Here is a 21806-nt window from a genome sequence, read left to right as displayed (position 1 = left end):
CGACTATTCAAGGTATATAAATTAAACAGTAATCTATCATTTTTTAAGTAGTTAAAAATAATTTCAAAAATGCTTCTGCGCGGTATATTATTAAGAGGCAAAACCGACGTCATGGGTTATTTATTGCACAATTTATTGAAACATTTTTATAATGTAACAGCAATATTTGTACACACCCCTGGCCAATCACGAAATAGGCTCATCCATACTTATGAGTGCGCAGTGCAAGGCGGGAAACGCAGTGCTAAAATGCTTCAGATTTCTGTTGTTTCTTTGTAGTCGAAGTGTTTTTAATTGAATCTAATCCTTTGTCTTATTTTAAATATGGGACATTTTAACTTAATTAGTAAATATGTCATGCTTTTGAGTAAGCAGCCTGAAATTAGCGATTAGCAAATTGTTGATAGCTGCTAGGCATTGGTAGCCCTCTTTGTTGTATTCTCATTAAATTAATAAACAAAATAATTTTTAAAAGGAGCTTTGGGACATATGGCTGGAAAAAAGCTTGGCAATTCAGAAGCAGCAGACAAAGAAATAATATTGTGATATAGTCTAATTTTTATTGAAATTTTGGCAGGTAGTGCAAAAGTAGCTTCAAAGAATATCCTATTCACATCACTAAGACAAAAATATTTTTAAAAGAAGCTGAAGTTACACAGCACAAAAGCGAGGCAGTTACATTTAGAAATTCCACCTTGGGAAATAGTAATAAATATCTATACATTAAATACATTTAGTAATATTTATAAAAACAAAAGGGAGAGAGAGAAAAGACTAACCAAACATGTAGGATGGACATGCACCACGGCAAAGCAAAGGCAGGCTGAATAAGCCAATTATTTGGACGAACATATTTTAAGGTATTACGAGTAAAAGAGTAAGAGTAAAAAGACATGCAATAGAGGTCCGTGTCGCGTAACTACAAACACAAGAAGTGGACAGGTATTTAAATGGATATTGCAAACATGAATTCTTGAATCCTTGCTCGACAGAAGCACATTTTTCTTACACAGTCTGTGGCGCCCCCGCGTGGTGTACTTTATTGGCAAAATGTTGATGTAAAATGACAGTAGGTTTTGCAACTTGTACAATTACACAAGCCAGCTGGCTAAACCTCAAAGTCTTTGGAACAAAATCCATGATAGATGAATTATCCAATGCAATTAAATCATGATTAAATATAAATACATTAAGAAGGATATATGCCCATGTTTTTGCATTTTGTTTTCAGGGTGAACTTTATACTAGGTTACACTATAGTATAGGGGTATTGCATCCATAAGATCAAGACCCTTTCTTCTGTGCTTGGACAGATTATTGGATTACGATTATAAAATAATTCATGTAAAATATCAGCATTTGCTACCAGATTATACTGTTTAAATAGAAGTATTTACAGCTTTTTAGGTTGTGACATCATCACAGGGTCCATTATGTGGTGTACACAAGCCAGTGTTTGAACATGCACACACAGGAATGTTGCACTGTAATTTTGTCGTTGTAACAGTCCCCAAAGCCTCAAACATGTAATTGTTCCTTTCTGTTAGCAGCGGCCTTCCTCACAAACACAGCTGGTCATGACTCTGCTCAACAAAATGCAAAGAAAACAGCTACTCTATAATTTGAATTTGCAAGAAAAATAAATAAATCAAAACTTAGCTGCTATTTTGAGATTTCTTTTTTTTTTTTCTTCTCACAGTTGATTTACTGCAACCTATCCTCGCGATCACGTAAGGTTCACAGATCTTTCCCTGACGACCGTCCCCTTGGTGACTGGCTCGATCTCCCAACGCCCCTTTGCCCATCTCTCTCATCCTGATCACTGCTTGGTTGGTTATGAACCTGGATATGGGTAGGTGGGGACGGGGGTGGGTAGGAGGGCGGGGGAATAGTTAAGTGTGGTAGAGAGGGCATGGCTGGCCGTGGGGTTGTGGGAAGAGGTGGTGGGGTGGAATGGTGGTGGTAAGAGCGAGGGCAGCATGAGGGAGACGAGTGTGCACTTTTTGCCCTTGGCAGGGTCTCCGGACACTCGTTGACCTGCCCCAACAACGAGGGCATGTCCCCTTCGATCTTTTCGAGCACAGCTGCCATTTGCTTCTCGATTTGTTCAATCACACTGTCCATTTGCCAGTCTGCACTGGCCCTTCCTCCTTGCTCAAGAGCACTGAACACTGTGCCACCGCTAACAGAGTAGGCTGGGCAGTACGGACTCGCGTAAGAGGCACCGGGGCTTAGCTCTCTCTGTTCGTCCACGTTCACAGCCTTGTTCGGGCCCATGCTTAAAGAGCCTACTGCTGCGGCAGGACAGGACTGTTTTCCTGATTGACTAGCCCTGTCTGTTCTCCCTGCTTCCTTATCCCGGCTCTTTGGACTGACCTCAGCTACCGTACCGGCTCCTGCCTGCCTCTCGGCTACTGCCTCTGGAAGCTGGGTCTGACACCAACTTCCAGGAGACATTTCCTGCTTTCGTGTCCCTTCTGCTTTCTCCCCTACCTTTCCTGGCTGTTCCCTGTCAGCAGACAGATTGCTAATCCTATCACCGGCCCCTAAATTACGATCCAGAGAGAGGTTGGCGGCCATCTTGCGGCGGTTTGGAGTTTCAACAGAAGCTGACACTTTCTTGTCTGCGTTGGCCGTAACAGAGATCTCGTTCTCTGAGGTGAATTTGTCCCCTTGGCAACCAGAGGGCTTGGTGGGCTCCGCTGAGGGGGCTCTCTGGCTCACCTGTTTGTCTTGGCCTAAAATGGCTGCCTTTTTGCAAGAGCCAACCCCAGTCCCTTGCTTCTCCTCACTCTTGCAACGCTCCTCCTCTTGCGTTTGAGTTGAGGAGTGGGTTTGAGCAAGGGGCTTTGCTGTTTCTGTGAGCGGAGGGGCAGCAGTACTTTCTTTCTCCTGTTGTGGCTGCTTCCCCTCTCGTTCCCCGGGTGGTCCGTTTTGGGCTGTCACCACACAAGACACGCCTGCGGAGTCAGTGGGGGGGCCCTTGCTCCCTGCTCCGGCTCGTCCCCCCTCCCTTTGGCTCTCCGTTGCCCCTTGCGCAGACGCTAGCTCTGAGGCACGAAGACGCTGCATGAACGTTGTGACTCTGATTGCTTTCTGCAAAATAGAGAAGGGTGACTTACTGGTCTTATTCAGTGCTCCAGGACTTAGTTCTTTAACTATCAGCCCCAGTTTCAGAGCTAAAGTGCGAGTGATGCTTTGAACAGTCAAGCTAAGGTTTCTTTTTCTGTATCAACAGCCCATCAAAGGACCTTACCAATGTTTACAGTATTTTATAGTACCGTATAGTATAGGAAAACAAATGTGTCATCTGCTTGAGGTAATTATTTGAAATTGAAGCACATGGTGGACTGGATCAATGGATCAGGGACACAGTAAGTCATGTAGTGGTGTGATGACCATGTCCTCTCTCTCTCTCTCCTTAAATGCAAACACAGATGTTCCATAGGTCCTCACACACATACATGTGACATTTCAATGAGTCTTTATTCTGGAGTTTTGTCTGTGACAGTGGAGGGCTGAGCAGAGCTCTACCCAGGACGGTGAGGGTAGAGCCAGACTGCATACACTATGACTGGAGGCATATGGGGGCTGTGATAGACTTGCTATTTATTGCTGTCCAGACAGTGGGAGGCCTAAATATATAGACAGACTCTTTTCAGCAATCAGGCTTGAACACCATATTTCCTCGCAGTGACAGCCATCGGAAAGCCAGGCCATGGGGAAACTGGCGCAGTGTCTCTTGCTACATTGTGTGTCACTCATAGAGATACGAGCGCTCAAGCCAGTGATTGTCTTGGCAAAGAAAAGAGTCGGTGCCTCTGTGCTGTCTGACAGAGAACAACAGTACCTTCAGCTCCTGGGCATCCCGTGCAGGGAAAGGGAAGAGGAAATGACCAACAGAACGATCAGAACCCTTACTGTCATACTCATCACCAGCATTGCTCTCATGCATCATTGTCCTTGTTAGATGTATTATTTTATAGTGTTGTTTGCTAGAAGTCCAAGCAATGTAAAATTAGTTGGAGATGCCGAGGCCGATTTATGAGCTGCAAGAGACTTCTTACCCTCCACTTGGCCTTCGCAAAGTTCTTTTCGAACTGAGCGCACACGCCGTCCTTCAGGTTCTTTTCCGAGGCGGCGTTCCCCGCAATCCTGTTGAGGAGAGGGAATAAACTCACCACGCATTAGGGTGCTCTGCGCCAAACACGTCTGAGAGAGCCTGCCTGTGTGCATTCGGACAGATCGTCCACATTAGCGCGAGCGAGCCGTTCTGCACGCAACTCACCATTCATGCCACAGAGCTTCCTGCGCTGTGATTCGTATCATCTGGTCGACCTCCATCAGTTTGCACACCAGCTCTTTAGCTGCATAAGCAGGAGGAGGGAACAAAGAGAAGGACCTCTGATCTCACCCAGTTGTAGCGCGTGATTCGTTAAAGGCAGTGCAACTTGCCAGTGTCTCTTTGTGTACCAGCAGGTGATATGTCGTCCCAGTAGGGAGAGTCAAACTCAAAGTCTCCCGCCACAATCCGGCAGAAGATGATACGGTTGTGCATGTCGGAGTTCTCCTCTTCCGTCTCATCGTAGAAAGGAGGGTTTCCTGACAGCCTGAAATTGGCGTGTTTGTGGAATGACTGTATTATATGTATAGCTCTCTAAACCAAGAAATAATTTCGTAATTACTCTGGATATATACAGCAAAGAGTCTAATCGCATCTCATTCAAATGAATATATCTAACGCAAGCTTACAGCATATACATGATGACCCCAACAGCCCAGCAGTCTACTGGTCTTCCGTACCGATGCCGGGCCACCACCTCTGGGGCTGGAAGGGAAGATGGAAGAAAGTGTGAAGAAGAATCTCAGGACACTCAGGCACATGGTGATTCTCAGCAATCATGTGCTGCTCTGGGCAGGTACCCAGGTACTCTGGTGTTCCACAGGGTTCAGTGATGGAGCCGTTCTCGAATCTGGACAGGTAGAAGTCCCGCAGCACCACTTTGTTGTGGTTATTCTCTGTGTAATACATCAGGTTCTCCAGCTGAAAAAAAAAGAGTAGGGGCAATGGAGAGCCATTCTTCTTGAACTCTTAGAGAAAAAGCACATAAGTGATCATCTTTGCTTCGTCTCTCTAAATCACATGACTGGCCTTTTAGTCTAGCGACATTTTTTTTTTAAAGATTTTTGTTTTCAAGGATAAAAGCTAGCAAAATCCTTTAACGTCTCTTTGGCAGATCTAAGTCACCATTTAGAGAACATCTTGATCTATCACAGTCGCTTTCCCTTCACTCACTATTGCTTAATGGATTGTATCGTAAAATTCCGTATTCCAGAGCAGTGTTTCAAAGGTTGATATGCTGTTCAATCTATCTTGCTGTGTTTTTCCACTAGAGAGCACTAGAAACACATGTTGAGCTCTCTAACAGGGGCGGATGATCATGTAATGACTACCAAGAGATGGATTGGGTCCATTAGAGACTGTAATACTATTTATTCCATTCACATTAGTTTTGCACATTAAGGCTAACCATAAGGGGCCATCTGTAATATCACAGCTGAATAACTTCATGAGTCAAACAGGGCTAAGTGTTTGTTTAATATCACTGATTACTGTTTCTAACACCCTGCAGTGACATGCACACACAAGCCAGCACATAAAAACTCAAATTACCAACTTAAGAATCACTTTCTCAGACTGACTCTTACATTCAAATGCAAGCTAGCCACACAATTTCAAGCTACTGAAGTCATGAAGCTCAGGCTAAGGCACTGCATTAAAAAGGACATGTTGATGGAATAGTTAAGACGTGCAAACCCACTTTTAAGTTCCTGTGCACTATGTTGAGGGAGTGAAGGTAAGCCACTGCCTCTAGGACCTGCCGAATTACGCTGGCAGCATCTCGCTCTGTGTAATTCCCCTGGTCCAGGATCCAATCAAATACATCTCCACCTGTGGCCCTGTGACACACACACACACACACACACACACACAAACAAACAAACAAACAGACAGACAGACAGACAGACAGACAGACAGACAAATAAATAAAAAACATACATATAATGCTCAAAAGTACTGTATGTCTATATTGATATACTGTTCCAAGATATTTAAACTGTTCAGTGTCATTCTCATAGAAAATGAAAGCATGTGAAATATTCTGAAGCACTGAATCTCTCTAATTCTCAAGAAGACCGATGAGAGATTAGTCCCGGGCACTGCATGGCACTGAGGGAAGTAGGAATGATCAGTGCTACCAGAAGTCCAACTCACAGCTCTTGGATGATGTAGAACTCTTTCCTGGTTTCAAACGCATCGATCAACTTCAGGATGTTTGGGTGGTTGATCCTGAAAGTAGGAGATCATGGCAAATAGCCGCATTACTTCCTAACTAGTAGAAGAAGGTGCTTCAAAAATAGTAACTTCCCATGCAGCTGCGGCAGCATACAGGAAGGCGTGCACAAAAGTAGCTCATTCCATTCTCTGAAACACCTGCTTTCTTAACCCCCATCATCTCTATTTTTCCACTATCTCACTCTCCTCTCTCCCTTTACCTCTCCTCTCTCTCTCTCCTTCTCTCTCTCCCTCGTGCTTTCTTCCTCTCAGATCCACACACTAACAAATGCCTCGTCAGCTGTTGATGTTCTGAATTATCCCGTACATTTTCAGGATCATGATCTCGTTCTTGGCAGCCTTCCGTACTTTCCTGCCATCCTTCTTGAGGAATTTCTTGCACACATAAACCTTGTCCGTCTGGCGGTCTTTCATTAGACATAGCTCGCAGAACTCCTTCCTGTAGAGAGAAGAGTACATTGTGTTGCATTTCTCGACATGATAACTCCTATTGGCACTGGACTCTTCACATACATGGTACATTAGGACATACTGTACATTTCATGTGATTACATGAATAAACAAATGCATATCTACCAAAATAGCTATGAAAACCAATTAATGGACATTTACAGATGAATTTTTACAGTAATGAGGTCATTATTTTGCAACTGGCAGATTGCCATTTGCAAGCAGATAATGATTTTGCCTATTGACACTCACGCCTTTAGGACCTGTCCAATCTCATATTTGTCTGTGATGTCTGATAGGCTGTGGTACGTCCGCCCATCTCGCAGGGCAAGGCACCCAAATGGCATGACAGCATCCACCTATGCAGTGTCAGATGAGAGAGAAAAAAATATGCCTGTCTCAATAAACCCAGTGCCACTCAAACTACAACACTCCACAGCTTAGTTTCACTGACGACAGGCCTCAGTACAAACTCCAGCAATTTATAACACAGTAATCCCAGGACAATTTATAAAGGCCATGTCCTTTGCAAATTCCTACCACTTCTTGGTGTTCAAGAAATAAATAAGTAGATGGATAGAATGATAGATAAAACGATATCTTGAAACAGGTGGAGGTACATCCCATGAACGCCAGGCCAAGAAGACGACACTGGAATCACAAAAGTCCAGGTATACCATCCCATCAGAGGTTGGCGTCACTGTCTGCAAGGCGTTTTGTGGCAAAAATCGGCAGCTCCTGGAAAGCCCGACCAAGAGTGGCATGTGGGCGAAAACAGTCATCTGCATCATGCGGAGAGGGGTGCAGGCGGCGGTGAACTCTTTCCCATAGCTGGGTAATCCAGCTCCTGCCTCTAATCCATAATCCTGCATGCAGATCTGGAGATGAGGAAGAAGGGTGTGGGATGGAGTGGGAGTGGCCTGGCTAGCGCAGGGGCTGGAGGGCTGGCAGATGGACTCAGACACGCCTTACGTAATCGCTTTTCATTAAATGGACTCTGGCACCGGTGCACTGATGACGGCAACGGTGTTTCCTGGCGTGCCGGAGCTGAGGGGCACGCCAGGGGCATGTGAGTGCTGGCCGCCGCACTCAGCACTGCTCGTTTAGTCCAAGAGGAACCAAGTCTCTTTCCCTCAGAGATGGGCTGCACAGCTGCATGTCCACAAAGGGCTTCTTAAGCCCTCATGCCCATGAGCTCCGGCTGGCTGTTTTGGCAGGAGATGCCTTCAGAACATCTGAACTGCCCTTAAGATAGAAACTCATGGTGTTTTGATATGGCAGGGGCCTAATGATCAAGAAAGGTGCTCAGAGGAATGAGCACATGGACATTTGGACAGTTTATCACTGTGAGGGTTTATAGTAACACTGGGCTGTGTGTGCAATGAATTGCAGGCTTCTGCTCATTCAATCATTTTGTGTCCTGTGCTCATTCTGTTCTATAATAAACTGTGCAGTAGACCTATAGTTTTGGCTTGCCAATATGTCAGGCATTTAATGCCTAACTGGCCAAGCAATATGCAATTGCTTAACCAGTTATTCATTTCACGCTGCCCAAAAATTACATCATCATCATCATCATCATCATCATCATTATATGATTTGAGATTATATTTAGGTTCACACAGCTAACATGGCATAGATTCCTTCTTGTTGCACTATGACACACATCCCGCTATCCCTAATACTATTCTCGGCACCATCCCCCCTGAGAGCGGATCGCCAGCTTGGCGAGGTCACAAGAAAGCGGTGCAGCGGTAGGAGCTCCCGCGCACCGCTGCCCCCCCATGCAGGTGAGCGGGAAACGCACACGAGGTGTCACACGCAGACAATCCCTCTGATGGATGTCAGCCACAGGACAGACAGACCCTGCCAGACAGAGGCCCTCGTTAACCGCTGGTCCCGTAGCGCCGGCCGCCGCTGCATTATGGATGGAGGTGCATCATTACCACACGCTCCCCGTCCCTTCTCACCTCGGTTCACTAAAGTAGATCTTGCCATGTGGGGAGAGCTCCACTAATGCCTCGTTACATGACAAACGGGACATGAGAAGCAGAGACGGTACGTTCACAGCTGCTCCACCACTAATGCGTTTTGTTCGGATTGGGGACGTGCATATTTCTAGTGACTGCTCTACTTTGCTGTCCTTCTCCACCAGACTCAGACACAAGCATTTATGGGCATGCACGCACTCATATATCACAGTAATAATAATGTTTGAACAGGATCTGGAGTTGGCAGTGCGCCACAGATGCAGTTAAAAGGAGAGACGGAGACGAGGATAAGGCCATCGCACAGGGTCTGTCAGGGGGCTAGATTAGACTAGACTAGACTAGAGTAGCACACAGCAGGTGCCTCCCTCAATCTCTCTCTCTCTCTCTCTCTCTCTCTCTCTCTCTCTCTCTCTCCCCCTCTCTCTCTCTTGTCTGAGACTGCTCTTATTAAAGCAATGAATCTTCATCTCCAGAGGCACCCACATTAAACACCACACTGAATCCCACAGGATAGATGTGAGGAACCACACTGTTCTCACAACACATTTGAACCCGAGGCATGTACTAAACTATGAATTCACACACACACACACACACACACACGCACACACATAGCAATAAGCTCCTGAGGATGCATGCAACAGTACAGGGGTTAGAGGTGCCATAAGAGCACTGTCTCCACCCTCCCCCACTCATCTTCTCTTCTCTACCTAATTTGGTGCTAAATCACCAATGAACATCTCACAGAGTGATGTTTTCTAATAATCATCACCTCACCAAGTTCACTCTGCATTTGTTTCTAAGAAACAGTTGGCACAGTTGGAAGGGATATCCATCAGTTGATTGGCCTAGATGCACATAGAATTGATGAAAAGGGGAAATAGACCCATTGGGCATTAATGCTGGTGAAAGACTAATAAGGGTTGCAGTAATACACTAGAGAGTCAGTATGGACATTGTGCAGTAATTTAAGGCAAGGCTCATCTCACTGGCAAAATGTACTATCATTTTCACAGCCAAATGTGAATGAGAGAACACTTTGAAACAAATAAAGTTACAATTACTAATTTACGTGTAGCACATTAGTAGAGTTTGCGTCCGCTATGCCGATATCTCTGCAAAACTAGTCAAGTCATTCTTTTAAACAGATCCTCTGGACTGGATCCTATATAGCATCTCATCAGAAAATGGAGGCAGGAGCTGGATTTTGGCACGTGAAGAGGGCTGGATTCAAACTGGGGTGGGGCTCACCCTGCCTGAGCTCAGCCTCCTCCTACAGCTTAGTGTGAAGTAGCCAGTCCCTCCAGAGAAACCCAGAGCTGCGCTCCTCATCCAGCCTTCCCGCTGCTCTGAAGGATGCGGGTTGGGCGTGTGGAGGCTCACAGACCTGGAGCTGATGCAAGACAGCTTCCGTGCAGGGTGGCCAGCAAAGGCCTGCATTAAATCGATGCCCCCTCTGCTCTCTGAGTCAAACCCCTCTGCTCTCTGAGTCGAACCAAGGAAGAGCTTGCGGGTTTTTCACGGCTTCTGAAGGTCACACGCAATGTTTCGCCGCTGGAATGCATGACTGCTGCCAGTGCTGGGTGCCTCTTTCTGCAGCTCAGTGAAAAGCCATGGAAATAGAAGGGGATACGGATGAAAAGCTGAAGGGCAGCATCTTACGGCGGTGATAATTGATGACCATCGTTGGTGCCTACTACAATTACTGTAATTGCATTTACCCAATGAAATGCAGGCAGGATGTGTAAGAGTGTATTATTGTATGAGACTATATGTAGAACAGGACCACTGCGGAAGTGAGATGGGATTCGCGTAAAAGGAAAATGACAATGAACTCTTTCACTCATCTTTTGAGAAAGTGCTTCACTTTAGGCTTATTACCTTTAACTGTGTTATCTGCCTTCCTTAAAGCATCAGTGCAATAAAAACAGCCACGTGTGAGGTGCTCCTTTAAGCACTGCAATACACACATACAAAGGCTGAGTCCAGTTGCATTTGCTTCCATTTTCCCTTAGTCTACTCCATGTTTGCGAGAGCAATTCACCCAGAGTTACAATCAGTAAGCTTCTCAAAGATCCACGTGCCTCATCACTGCTCTTACTGCAGGCAGTTCACACGCCACAATATAATGGACTCCTTCATTTTTAATAAGAAAGCCCTACTGAGGTCAGCCATACGAATTCACAACCTCGGCGTGAAGAGAATGGCGTGTGTATTTTGTCGCGCAGTTATGTTTTAATACAGATGGATTACTCTACCACCTCTGCTTTTACTATTGCTATTCTTGTAGCACTTGGGAGCTGCGAAAGGCACTCACAGCCCCTGCCAAAGCAAAACTTTCATTACACACCGTACCTTCACATCTGAGCAGCGCACAAATCGAGTGACTCAACCTCCAGCTCGGCCCTGTTCCATGTAGGATGAACGTCACCCCTTTGCCCCCAAACAGGAGATGAGCTGCTCCACCGGGAGGTGACTATGTCGCCTCCATGCAGATAATAAAGGCTGTAAATGGGGACTGGGTGAAGCGGTTGCCTTTTATGAGAACCTCCGACAGCAAGCCCCTCGCTCTTCAACTGGCCGCCTGCATCCCGGCCTGCCGCTCAGGGTCTAAATGAGGTCTCAAGGGTGTGCCGGTGCCAGGACCGTATAGGACGGTCGCATCATTACTGCCCTCCTTCTCCATCGGAAGAGCCTCGGTCCAACCCCAGAGTGGAAAGAGCTGCAAATGACAGAGGAGGTCACCCACGTTACCTCCGACTTCTCTGCATCGGCCGCCGTCTGTGGAAAACGGGGAGTCAGGATCGATTTGCAGAGCGAGGAGCAGCTTCATCCCCTGGAAAACACTGGAAGGCTTTATGTGCCGCTGCGTGGACAGACGCTTGGAGATGGTGGCGTGGTTGAATGTGGTTCTCGTGGCACATGCGTGGCGGAGAGAAAAGGCGTCATGCCCGCATGCACATGCCACCGGGATCTGCTGGACTGCATGTAAGGGTGGTGGCAGGCTTTGAGGGTTTAAAGTGTGGAGGCAGGGTTTCATTTTGCCATGTACTGCCTCACAGATTTATTAAACAATTGATCAAAAGTAGGATCCAGTGGTCTTACAGCACCCTATCAGGGTTAACTGGACATGTATGCCTGTGATAATGGTGATGGTACTAATGATGACAGATATAGGTAGGCAATAGACAGAAAAGTAATTTTTGTACGAATGTGGCAGCCAATGTGTGAGAAGGGCATTGAGATTAATGAAAAATATCTCTTCTAGGTTTTTGCAACTTACAATACAGCTTTCTTTAGTTCATGTTATGGTTAATAAGCTTTTTTAGATTAACTACAAATCATGGCAAATCTTTTTGAATTCAATTAATATATGTTATAATTTTGTTAATTAATTGTTGAAATGTATTAGCTATAATGAAACCTCTCTCTCTCTCTCTCTCTCTCTCTCTCTCTCTCTCTCTCTCTCTCTCTCTCTCTCTCTCGGTCCTGTCTTTGTGTGGAGAAGCTTGGCTTACAGGGCAGGAACAAAAGCCAAACCCACCTGCACTGTTACTGTAAGTTCATGAATGGAATGAACAGAGGACACAGTTGTCACTCCGCCTCTTGCTCCGCCCCTTCACTCCATAAATCCCCACGCACCAATATTCCCTATCACACCTCAGACACAGACTCACAAATATGGTATAACAATTGGACACCTTAATATTAGCATGTTAAGTTTGTATGTAAATAGTCATCCTGGGAAAATATGCTACAGCTGACATCTTATGAAGATGTTGGGCATTTCAGTGGGCCATTTGCAGAACACCTTTGGGAAGCTTTTTTTTTTTTTTTTTGTATGCTACACTCCTGTAAACACATCAGGGAAAGGATGAACAACTGGCCTGGCAGCAACTAAATTAGGAGTGACAGACAGGCAAAATGCATGTCGTACTAGTCATGGGGAATAATTAGACAGATATGTCAAAGAAAAGGAGCTTGGGGGCCTCAAGTTTGAAAGGGAGCGGGTAGTCATTCAGATTTTTCTCTTCACCCTTACACGTTCCCCTCCACCTCACCCCACCAACCACAACCCCAGACATGCACGCATGCCCCCCCCCCACACACACAAGCACTTCACTCTTTTTATAATGTACTGTTTTTATAATGACTGCAGTGATTATGTTCTTCTCTGCCATAAATGTATGTGCCAGCTCAGGCAAAACCCAGCCTTGTGTGTGCATCTCCGCTAAATCATTAACACCTGGTAGATCTCACAAGACGAGAAGCATCTCTCTTTCTCTCTCTGTCTCTCTCTCTTTCACACACACACACACACACACACACACACACACACACATTTACGCACACACGCATCCCTCTGGCACAGTTTCCTTTAGCAGCTGTGATGCTTAACTTGCATCGTAGACTTCAAGATTCTGTTTGAAAATCTTCTCCCTGCCATGCTCCATCAGCCCTTCCCCCATCTGCCCCTCCACTTTCTTCTCATTACCTCATCTATTTTCATATAATGCTGAGATCAAGCTTTGCTGAAGCAGATGAAAAAACTAACCTTACCTCCACTTAGACCGAGCAACCTCGCCCAGACCTAAAAAGCTTGCCACATTCACCTTCATCACAGTGATTTTAATAATGACCTCTTCCCCTGTTTTCCAGCTCTCTTTTGCTCTGTGCTCTCCCTCTGTTTTTAATTTAGGTTTCTAAGCATCATACAGTAAGAGACAGTCAAACCAGAATTGCATGGGCTTCTATTTTCAGATCCAAATCTAAACAAACATTGCAGGATGTCCAACACTGTACCAGAAACCTTGACTGACACTGAAAATAAAAATGGATGTTATGAATACAGGTTCACTGTCATTTCATTTAATAGCCACTGTTTCCTTAAAATGTACAAAATGATTACTCTACATAAAATACCTTTTTTTTTTTAATCTACATAAAATAACATTTTAAAAATCTATTTTTAATGCAAATGACAAGAAACCCTGGATATGCCGGATATCTAATAAGCCTTGGATTCCTAGTTATTTATACCATTCATGTGGACATCAGAAGACTGCCTTTATGTGCTGGGGCATCAGTGAATCTGATTTTGGTAATTATATGTGGTTCTCTACTGCACCTGCAGCCTCAGGCTCCATTCAGACCACTGCTACTTAAGCACATGTTCCCCACTCCACTGAACAACTCGCTAGACTAAACAGACTCTCTCTCTGATCTTCTCTCCCACAGGGAGTGAGCCCCATGCACTGAACCCCAGCCGCAGTTCAGTGAAAAGTGGCCACTAGGATGTCTAGTTAGTGGGCCATGACGAAGTGGCTCAATGGCTGTGCATGGTGCTGTTTCCCCAGCGTTGGGGTGAAGAGTCTGGGGTAGTGTACAGCATGAGGATGAGAGCGTGGCTCTGTGAGTACGTGCCTGCCTTCTGGTGAGAATTAGGTCAACCGAGCTCCTGGGAGAGAGAGGGAACAGGAGATGAAGAAGGGGTGTAGAGTAGAAGGCAGACCTGCCCCTGACTTCTGACATGTGGGTTCGTGTTTGTGACCACAGGTGAACTGCTGCAGAGAAGGTGCATTAGAACTGCCTGTACGCATTCTGAGTGATATGGCAAGAAAGGTGATGTTCTAGAAAAATGATGCCGTAGCCTTGGCACAAAGGACAGTGAAAAATACCAACCTACCCGAGATCACAGTCTCGAATTTCGCAAAGATGGCACTCAGTTTTAGGATTAATATAGCACAACAGATATGTAACAGAGACAGTGCATACTGTCTCCGGTTTTCACACATCTGTGACTTCAAATGGGGTTTAATCAGCTTCTCTCTACTGTATGGCTTGCCATGGTACTGTACTGGGGTAATTAGCTGTGGCTGGAATAGATCTATGAAATATTTAGGGCCTTCCCATGGGACTACATTTCAAATGGGAATCTAGATGGCCTTCTGGAAATGTGCCATGCAGGCAAATATAAATGTCTCGCTTAAATACATATATATTACATTAATTCATGAAAAGCAATGAGAATGAATGCAGTGTGTCAGGACCACTAACAGTGCTAATGGTGCTAATGGTCTTGATTTCACCCTTAAACCTCCATATTTATAAGAATTTTGAAATGTATACACTCATGCTCTTAAGTAACAGCCTAAAGTCAGTCCTGGTCCACCTCTTCCATTTTGTTCAATAGCTCCTGCACACTGTGCAGAGAAAAGTCTCAATTTAGCAGCAATCAACAATCTGTGTACTAAGACTTGGTATTTTGGTCACTGAAAGGCTAACATCTGTCCGATACAGACAGCAGTATACGTGGACATACAGGAGGCAAGAAGCACGCAACTTTAGTACTCCAAAGCTACAGCACTTCAGAGAAATGTATGACTGGGTCCCTCGGGGAGGGTCGGGGTGGCGTGAGAATTTGCTGCTGACTTCAGACGCAGAGGTAGTGGGCACCACGATAGGCTTAGCCACGAGAGAAAGCATCAGTATGAAAACACAAAAGCCCCAGCGCAGAGGGAACGGTGTGGAATACTCGGCAAAGAGATGAGGAGAAAGAGCTGATGATCGATGGGGAGATAATGGTGGCCAAGTCGCGATGACTCCGAGCGTCACTTATCTCCTTTGCTGAAAGAAGAGCCTTAACTTCATCACAGCCCATTTCCCACACTCTTATAAAGGCAAAGTAACACCACATACTCCGTAGGTGTACTGGGACGTAGACACAAACGAATCCATTGCAATTCACGTGTAATATGTCAATTCAGCAGGAATCTAAGGCGTGGAGTGTAAAATGGTATAGAGCATGTCAACTGGCATACTGTATCTATTTGAGTCACAAATAGACTCAAATAAGTGAGTACATGAATCGAACTATGGGAACAACTCAGGCTGATGACTGAGGGCCCAGAGCAAGAGGCAGCCAAAGTGCCCTCAGGTCGGTGCCCATCTGGAAGATTTGGCGCCATTCCTCGCTATTCCGCTGAGCCCGACTCTGACGCGTTACTGTGCAAAACTCAGCACTTTGCACAGACGGCGACCCGACGCTTACGATGTCGCAGAACAGAGGACTTGGCTTGTTGGAGATTCTAAGTAGGTGGGTTATCGAAAACCAGGTCAGGAAAAAGGCGCTGCAGTCTCTGCTCCGCTTGCCTCGCGTTCTGTTCATTTTGACAGTTCAATAAGCGGTTGCGCAATAACCCTCCTAATTCACTCCGATTTAGACCACCGCAGTTCTGGCCAATCGCCTTTTCTGCTCTCCTATCTGGAACATGAAAGATCTGGTTATTTAAAGAAAGTTCATGGAGGGACAGCACGCATAAGTGTTGGCGTCGTTTACGTGGGGGTATGTGTGCACGACGCGGGCCAAGTTGGCGTGCAGGTGTGTGTGTCTGTGTGTGAAAACAATTGATATATTCACTCGGTTGACATAATCACAGCCCGGTTTGCGCGCTTCTGTTGCTCTGGATGCAAAGTTGTAGTGACTGGAAAACACGCAGAACAAAGGTGAAAGAGATAAAGGCATGATGGGAGAGAGGGAGAAGGAGAGCTGGGGAGGAAGCAACAACATGAGTCAGATACCAACAACGTTCTTAAAGCGAGAGACATGTTTGACCAGACACGGCGATATTAAAATCATCAATCATTTGCCCTCTCCAGTAGGAAAAATGCACACATGAGGGGAACAAGGTTGGCTTTCACTACTGTGGAGTAAAAGTCCTAATCCTGGAAAAATTATACAGCCTATAAACTGAATGTGTTCAGAGGGATCATTACGGTGCTTCATTTTGTCTGCCTGCCAGGGGTTATAACCAGGACAATGAACGATGTGTTAAAATAATGTTCGGTTATCTGACGCTGGTCTGCAAGTGGTACGTATACTCATGTACTGTACATGAAGTCTGAAGTCAGTCATGCTTTGTTGTTTCTGCTTCCACAGGCAAAGAAGAGAAGAATGAAGGTGATATCAACAAAAGGAGAGAGGGGGGTCATGTGGGTGAAGCACACTGTAGCGCTGAAGAATCAAGACACCATTTCTTCCTATCTTTGCCTCTGCATCGTTCTCATTCTCTCTCTCTGTCTGTCTCTGTCTCTCGCTCACTCTCTTTATCTCCCTCACTGTTTCTGTCTCCCTCTCTCTGTCTCTCTTTCAACAGCTCCCTTAACATACAAAGCAAGGGTGCAGGATAAAGAGCCCTGATAACTAATTCATGCCCCCTCTCCTCTCCACCATGTGTTTACTACACTTTGTGTCCAGTGGCAGGCTGCAGCCTATCACAAAAAACCCCACAAAAGAGTGCCAGCTTTCATTGTCATGTGTAAAGCCTTCGCCTACACAGCTCCCTCCTATATCAGGAACACAGGTCTCTCTCTCCCTCCCTCCCTCCCTCCCTCCCTCCCTCGCTCTCTCTCTCTCTCTCCCTCTGTCTGTCTCTCCTCTCTCTCCTCCTCTTATGTTGCATGCAAAAGTGGAGAATGTATAAAAAGTATTTTCACACATGATCAGTTCAAATCATGCTGACAGAGAGAAAGGGAACACCAAGATTTTGTGTTTGTGTGTGTGTGTTTGTGTGTGTGTGTGTGTGTGTGTGTGTGTGTGTGTGTGTGTGTGTGTGTGTGTGTGTGTGTGTGTGTGTGTTGTCAAATGGTCTTTTACGAACTTCATTTCATTTGGCAACATAGGAGAGTGTGATGAGGGGAGAGTCTGCTAGTAAGAACGGTCCATTTGGGGGTTCATTAATGCTGCCCCTCCAAAGGTGATACCTATATGATATAACTAGTCTAGTCTAGTCATTGTAGCCCAGAGGACTTTCAGTGCATGATCCCTGTAACAGTTTGGCCATTTGTGTGTTCACAATTCCATGGTAAATGCCTCTCAGTTGCTGGTAAAGGGAACAGTAGTCCTCACAGTCTGTGCTGGTACAGGGAGTGCATTTGGAATCCAGCTGGAGATGTGTCCAGCCAACTGTGTCTTCCTCTTTAGTAAAACATTGTGCCTCATAATCTGAAGTGTTTTATCAAGCCTAATCCTGACCCTAGCCCCAGTTTGGGCTCCTTATGGAGACATTATTAAGCTTCAGAACCTCTTTGGCACTAGAATCTCTATAGTCATATTTGTTCTATTTGCAGCCCTTGAAGGGGGTTCACAAAGAGGGAAAGACAAAAGGAGCTCAGCTGGCACTCTTGGGGGTGGGGAAGAGGGTTCATATATAAATGGAGCAGGCTCTCTAAAACCAGAGACGAATATCATCTCTAATGAAATCAAAGCACAGCAGTTTAGGCAGCTAGCGCCTACCTTCGCTATCTCTCTCTCTCTCTCTCTCACACACACACACACACACACACACACACACACACACACACAGCAGAGGTGTGGCCTAAGGCTCTCTGTTACATAAGTTTAGCCTGCAGGCCTGTGTGTGTGTGTGTGTGTGTGTGTGTGTGTGTGTGTGTGTGTGTGTGTGTGTGTGTGTGTGTGTGTGTGTGTGTGTGTGTGTGTGTGTGTGTGCAGTAGCAGCAGTTGCAGTTTAGTAGCCTCATTGCAACCTGCACCTTCTCTGTACATCCCAATAGGCTCCTCAAGCAGTGTGTAAGGCAGCCGTTATGATTCATAACAGGTGTTGGTATTGAACTGGACCACACGTGGGAATAATACCTGTCACGAGCCTTTTACGAACTTCATTTCATTTGGCAACATAGGAGAGTGTGATGAGGGGAGAGTCTGCTAGTAAGAACGGTCCATTTGGGGGTTCATTAATGCTGCCCCTCCAAAGGTGATACCTATATGATATAACTAGTCTAGTATAGTCATTGTAGCCCAGAGGACTTTCAGTACAGTCATTAAGTGTCATGTTAGAAATGAAACTGTGCACACTTATATCCTACAGGCTCCTAGTAGTTAAACACATATCCAAATTTAAAAGCATCTTATAAAAACAGTGCTTATTGCTATCATTATTATTTGAATTCTTTGGTGCTTCTGGAACTGAGTAATTGGCATCCTTCAAAAGTTGAAAACAATGCTCATCACCATCATGCAAATGAGCAGCAGTGTTTTCATTAATGTCTCACTGCATATAGACAATCATCTTCCTTCATGACTCATTGCTTACCAGACTTAACCTTAATGAAATGTTTCCAAACTAACAGTGACAGATAAAGGTGGATATGAAATTGCAGGTTAAACATGAACATCTCTTTGTTAGCACCTACCTACACACATAATGTAGTAGGGTAGCTGGAAGCAGTAGGATGTTAGACAGGAGCTGGTTTGGGGGCATGTGGGCTATGTTTAGATAGCAGAATGTAATGTTCAAATTGTCTGATTTACAATCCACTTCTCATAATGGCAGAGGCTCAATATGGAAACACACAAATGGACACTGCAGGGCCAACCTCTGACCCATGTCACTGAGAGTTCAGCGTATGCATTGCTTTCATGGGGACAAATCTGCTTTTTTCATCCACATTTCCATCATAAGAACACCAGTGATTACATTTCCTCTCTTGTGAATCTTTCACCTCTTCCTCTACTCCAATGAACAAAGTAGCTATTTAATGCAGTTGCAGTATGACTGTGCTAATCCCACTGACTTGACTTCTTGTTTGTTTGTTTGCTTGTTTGTTTTTCCATTAATCCACTACATCGCATGCAAAGCCTTCTGTACCATACTGGCATTGGCCTGTTTAAAAAATGACACCTGTCATACTAACACATCCTCCCCCCCCCCCCCCCCCCCCCCCAAAAAAAAAACCCACCAACCCCAACTTCATTGTATATTTAAGTCCAGTACCACACAAATAAACATTAAGAGTTCATTCAGTCCTGTTGTTTTGCGGTATATTAAGGTCTATGAGTGGATCTGGGCTCGTAAAATCCTGCTGTCTATATGGAAATTGACTGGGATATCCTACCTTCTGCTGAGATGTGCTGATGTGTGAGAGTACAGCTGAGATCACAGCTCACCTGTGGGTGCATCTATCACTCTTAGAAACACCTCGCAGGCGGTTGGAAGTGTGAAGAGAGCCATTTTTCTATCAAGATACAGCACCACATTCAGTAGCATGTCTTATGCAGCTATGCCCCATACATAACAACATTATAACATGAGGTTATAAGGCTTCTGCGTACTCTTGGTAACAGCACAAAGAAATATTGCCCTGTCCACAGTCACATACTCTTACAAACTCTCACTCTGTTAACTCCATAAAAATATTGACATCACTGAAAGTGAGGCTTCATGTGTGCTCAGAAAAGAGGTCATAAAGGCTTCTTGATGGGGTTGTGCTCCGGGTGCAATCAGTTGAATGTGAAAAAGCTTTTTGCCTTGTTAATGGTTCCTTGGGGTTCTTTGCAGTGTGAACCATGTCAACACAGCAATAATATTGGCTGACAGAATTATTGGCTCACATAATTATTCTGCAGTCTGTGCTATCAGCTATACGGCACTGGCAGCTTTACAGCAACAAGGTTGCAGGTTCACCTCCCTTTGTGTTACATCAAAGGCACAAGATGAACTATCTGTGGACTGCAAGTTGCAATGTCTCTGTTTTTGTATTCTGCTCTTGCGACCTTGAGCAAAGCAATGTCTCTAAAACATTAAAAAAAAAACAAGTTCCTTCTTTCAAATTTGGGATTAGAGATTCTTTGTTTGCGTGACACTTTAATTCCTTTTGAAAATTTCAATAAAAATTAAACTTGTATGCCAAGAACTGTGGAAAACTACCGGAATATAAACAGGTCTTAAAATTAAGGTTTAAGTAGGGCAGTAGGTGTAGAATCACGAACAAATTTCTTTGCCAAAAAAGAAAAGGCAAAAAAAAAATCAAAGCTCTTCCACGAAAATAGCGTGCATACATATTTGTCCTCTGTTCTGAATAATCGTGAATATGACTGACAACTTTGACGCGAAACTGCTGCAAGAAGTCCAATTATCCCAGAATAATAAACGTACATAACACTGCAGGCGGTGACACGAGAGATAGGCGTACGAGACATACAGATTGCTAGTTACTTTCTGCTGCCTGAAATCCTACCGGTGAAGACAAACACTGGGACGTATTCGACAGGTTTTGAGTTAACAAAGGCTGCCGCCCGCGAATACAGTATTAAATATAGATGAAAAGGAAACTCCGCAGCCATTATTATCCAAGAGACAAAAAGAAACGAAATTATTTTTGTTTCATTAATGTTTCAGATGATTCCCGTTTCTTTCCTGGTTTTCTTTTTTTTTCAGATAGATTGCGTAATGAGGGAGACGGGGATGAGCACCTAAACAGGTTGATGGGACGCGAGCGCAAAGGAATCTATCGTACGCTGAAATAAATGACCCAAACTTGATTTACCTGGTCTGGTCGCGGAAACGGGTTGAACACAGAGTTCCGTTCACGAGCTTGAAAAGCAATGCAAACTTTGACCGCAACCTTGGTATTCCTTATTTTTCTTTCGCAGTTTATATATAATGAGAAGATATAGGCTACTAAAGATAACGCGTACTGCTCCCGCTTTGACACGCCTGTGAGTGCGCTATGCCTCCGTCCCTCCCACTCGCACCACGAGAAATAAATAATCTGTTCTTTCATCTGGATCACGGAATCTTGTCTTTTTTCCATCTCTCTCTCTCTCTCTCTCTCTCTCTCTCTCTCTCTCTCTCTCTCAGAGTTAACTTTTGGAATATGATTTTTGACAGCTGTTCTAAGCGCATGAATTGTTATGGTCTGACCTCAAGAGTGAAATTTTGCTCGTCAATTATTTAAGTAATACAGTGCAAAGAGTCTATCTTTATGCGATATTCCTGTAATGATCATTCTATTTTTCTTCCCGAATAAAAAGAGTTTGTTCATGCTAACTGAAAGTAGCATCCTTACAAGCAGGCCTAATGAAGACTCTACAAAACCTGTGTAAAATCGCCACGACTGGCAGACGTTATGAGTGGATAGGATTATTGCATCGGATTAAAATGCAAGCATCATTTAATTGTCATCGCATCAAAAGGAAACATTGGTGC

General features: G+C 44.8%; 1 protein-coding gene across 5 annotated transcripts; it reads right to left on the bottom strand.

Annotated features, from left to right (window-relative positions):
* Nucleotides 1-535: 535 nt before the first annotated feature.
* On the bottom strand, nt 536-21335 carry camkvl (CaM kinase-like vesicle-associated, like). 5 transcript variants are annotated; one of them, XM_035522249.2, is made up of 12 exons: nt 21145-21335; nt 19714-19833; nt 7061-7167; nt 6666-6797; nt 6278-6352; nt 5823-5961; nt 4924-5044; nt 4753-4828; nt 4474-4610; nt 4289-4367; nt 4068-4155; nt 536-3096 (listed from the first exon to the last, which is right to left on the bottom strand). In XM_035522249.2, the coding sequence occupies exons 3-12, from the start codon at nt 7153-7155 to the stop codon at nt 1738-1740; spliced, it is 2301 nt and encodes a 766-aa protein (XP_035378142.1). In that variant the 5' UTR covers nt 7156-7167; nt 19714-19833; nt 21145-21335; the 3' UTR covers nt 536-1737. The 5 variants fall into 5 exon arrangements, with proteins under 5 accessions (XP_035378142.1, XP_081563298.1, XP_035378141.1 ...); XM_081707172.1 differs by having other exon boundaries at nt 19766-19833; XM_035522248.2 differs by lacking the exon at nt 19714-19833.
* Between the last annotated feature and the right edge of the window lie 471 nt (nt 21336-21806).

This window comes from Electrophorus electricus, chromosome 24, assembly GCF_041902795.1.
Source record: "Electrophorus electricus isolate QZ-2024a chromosome 24, ASM4190279v1, whole genome shotgun sequence".
In the NCBI taxonomy this organism is placed as follows: domain Eukaryota; kingdom Metazoa; phylum Chordata; class Actinopteri; order Gymnotiformes; family Gymnotidae; genus Electrophorus; species Electrophorus electricus.
This window is presented reverse-complemented; position numbering and strand designations above follow the sequence as displayed.

Coding starts and splice junctions, on each gene's coding strand:
- camkvl (XM_026998088.3), bottom strand. CDS start 7,680: ATGCAGGATTATGGATTAGAGGCAGGAGCTGGATTACCCAGCTATGGG. Junction 5,962..6,277: donor TTCTACATCATCCAAGAGCT/GTGAGTTGGACT, acceptor TGTGTGTCACAG/GGCCACAGGTGGAGATGTAT. Junction 4,156..4,288: donor GAAGCTCTGTGGCATGAATG/GTGAGTTGCGTG, acceptor TCTCCTCAACAG/GATTGCGGGGAACGCCGCCT.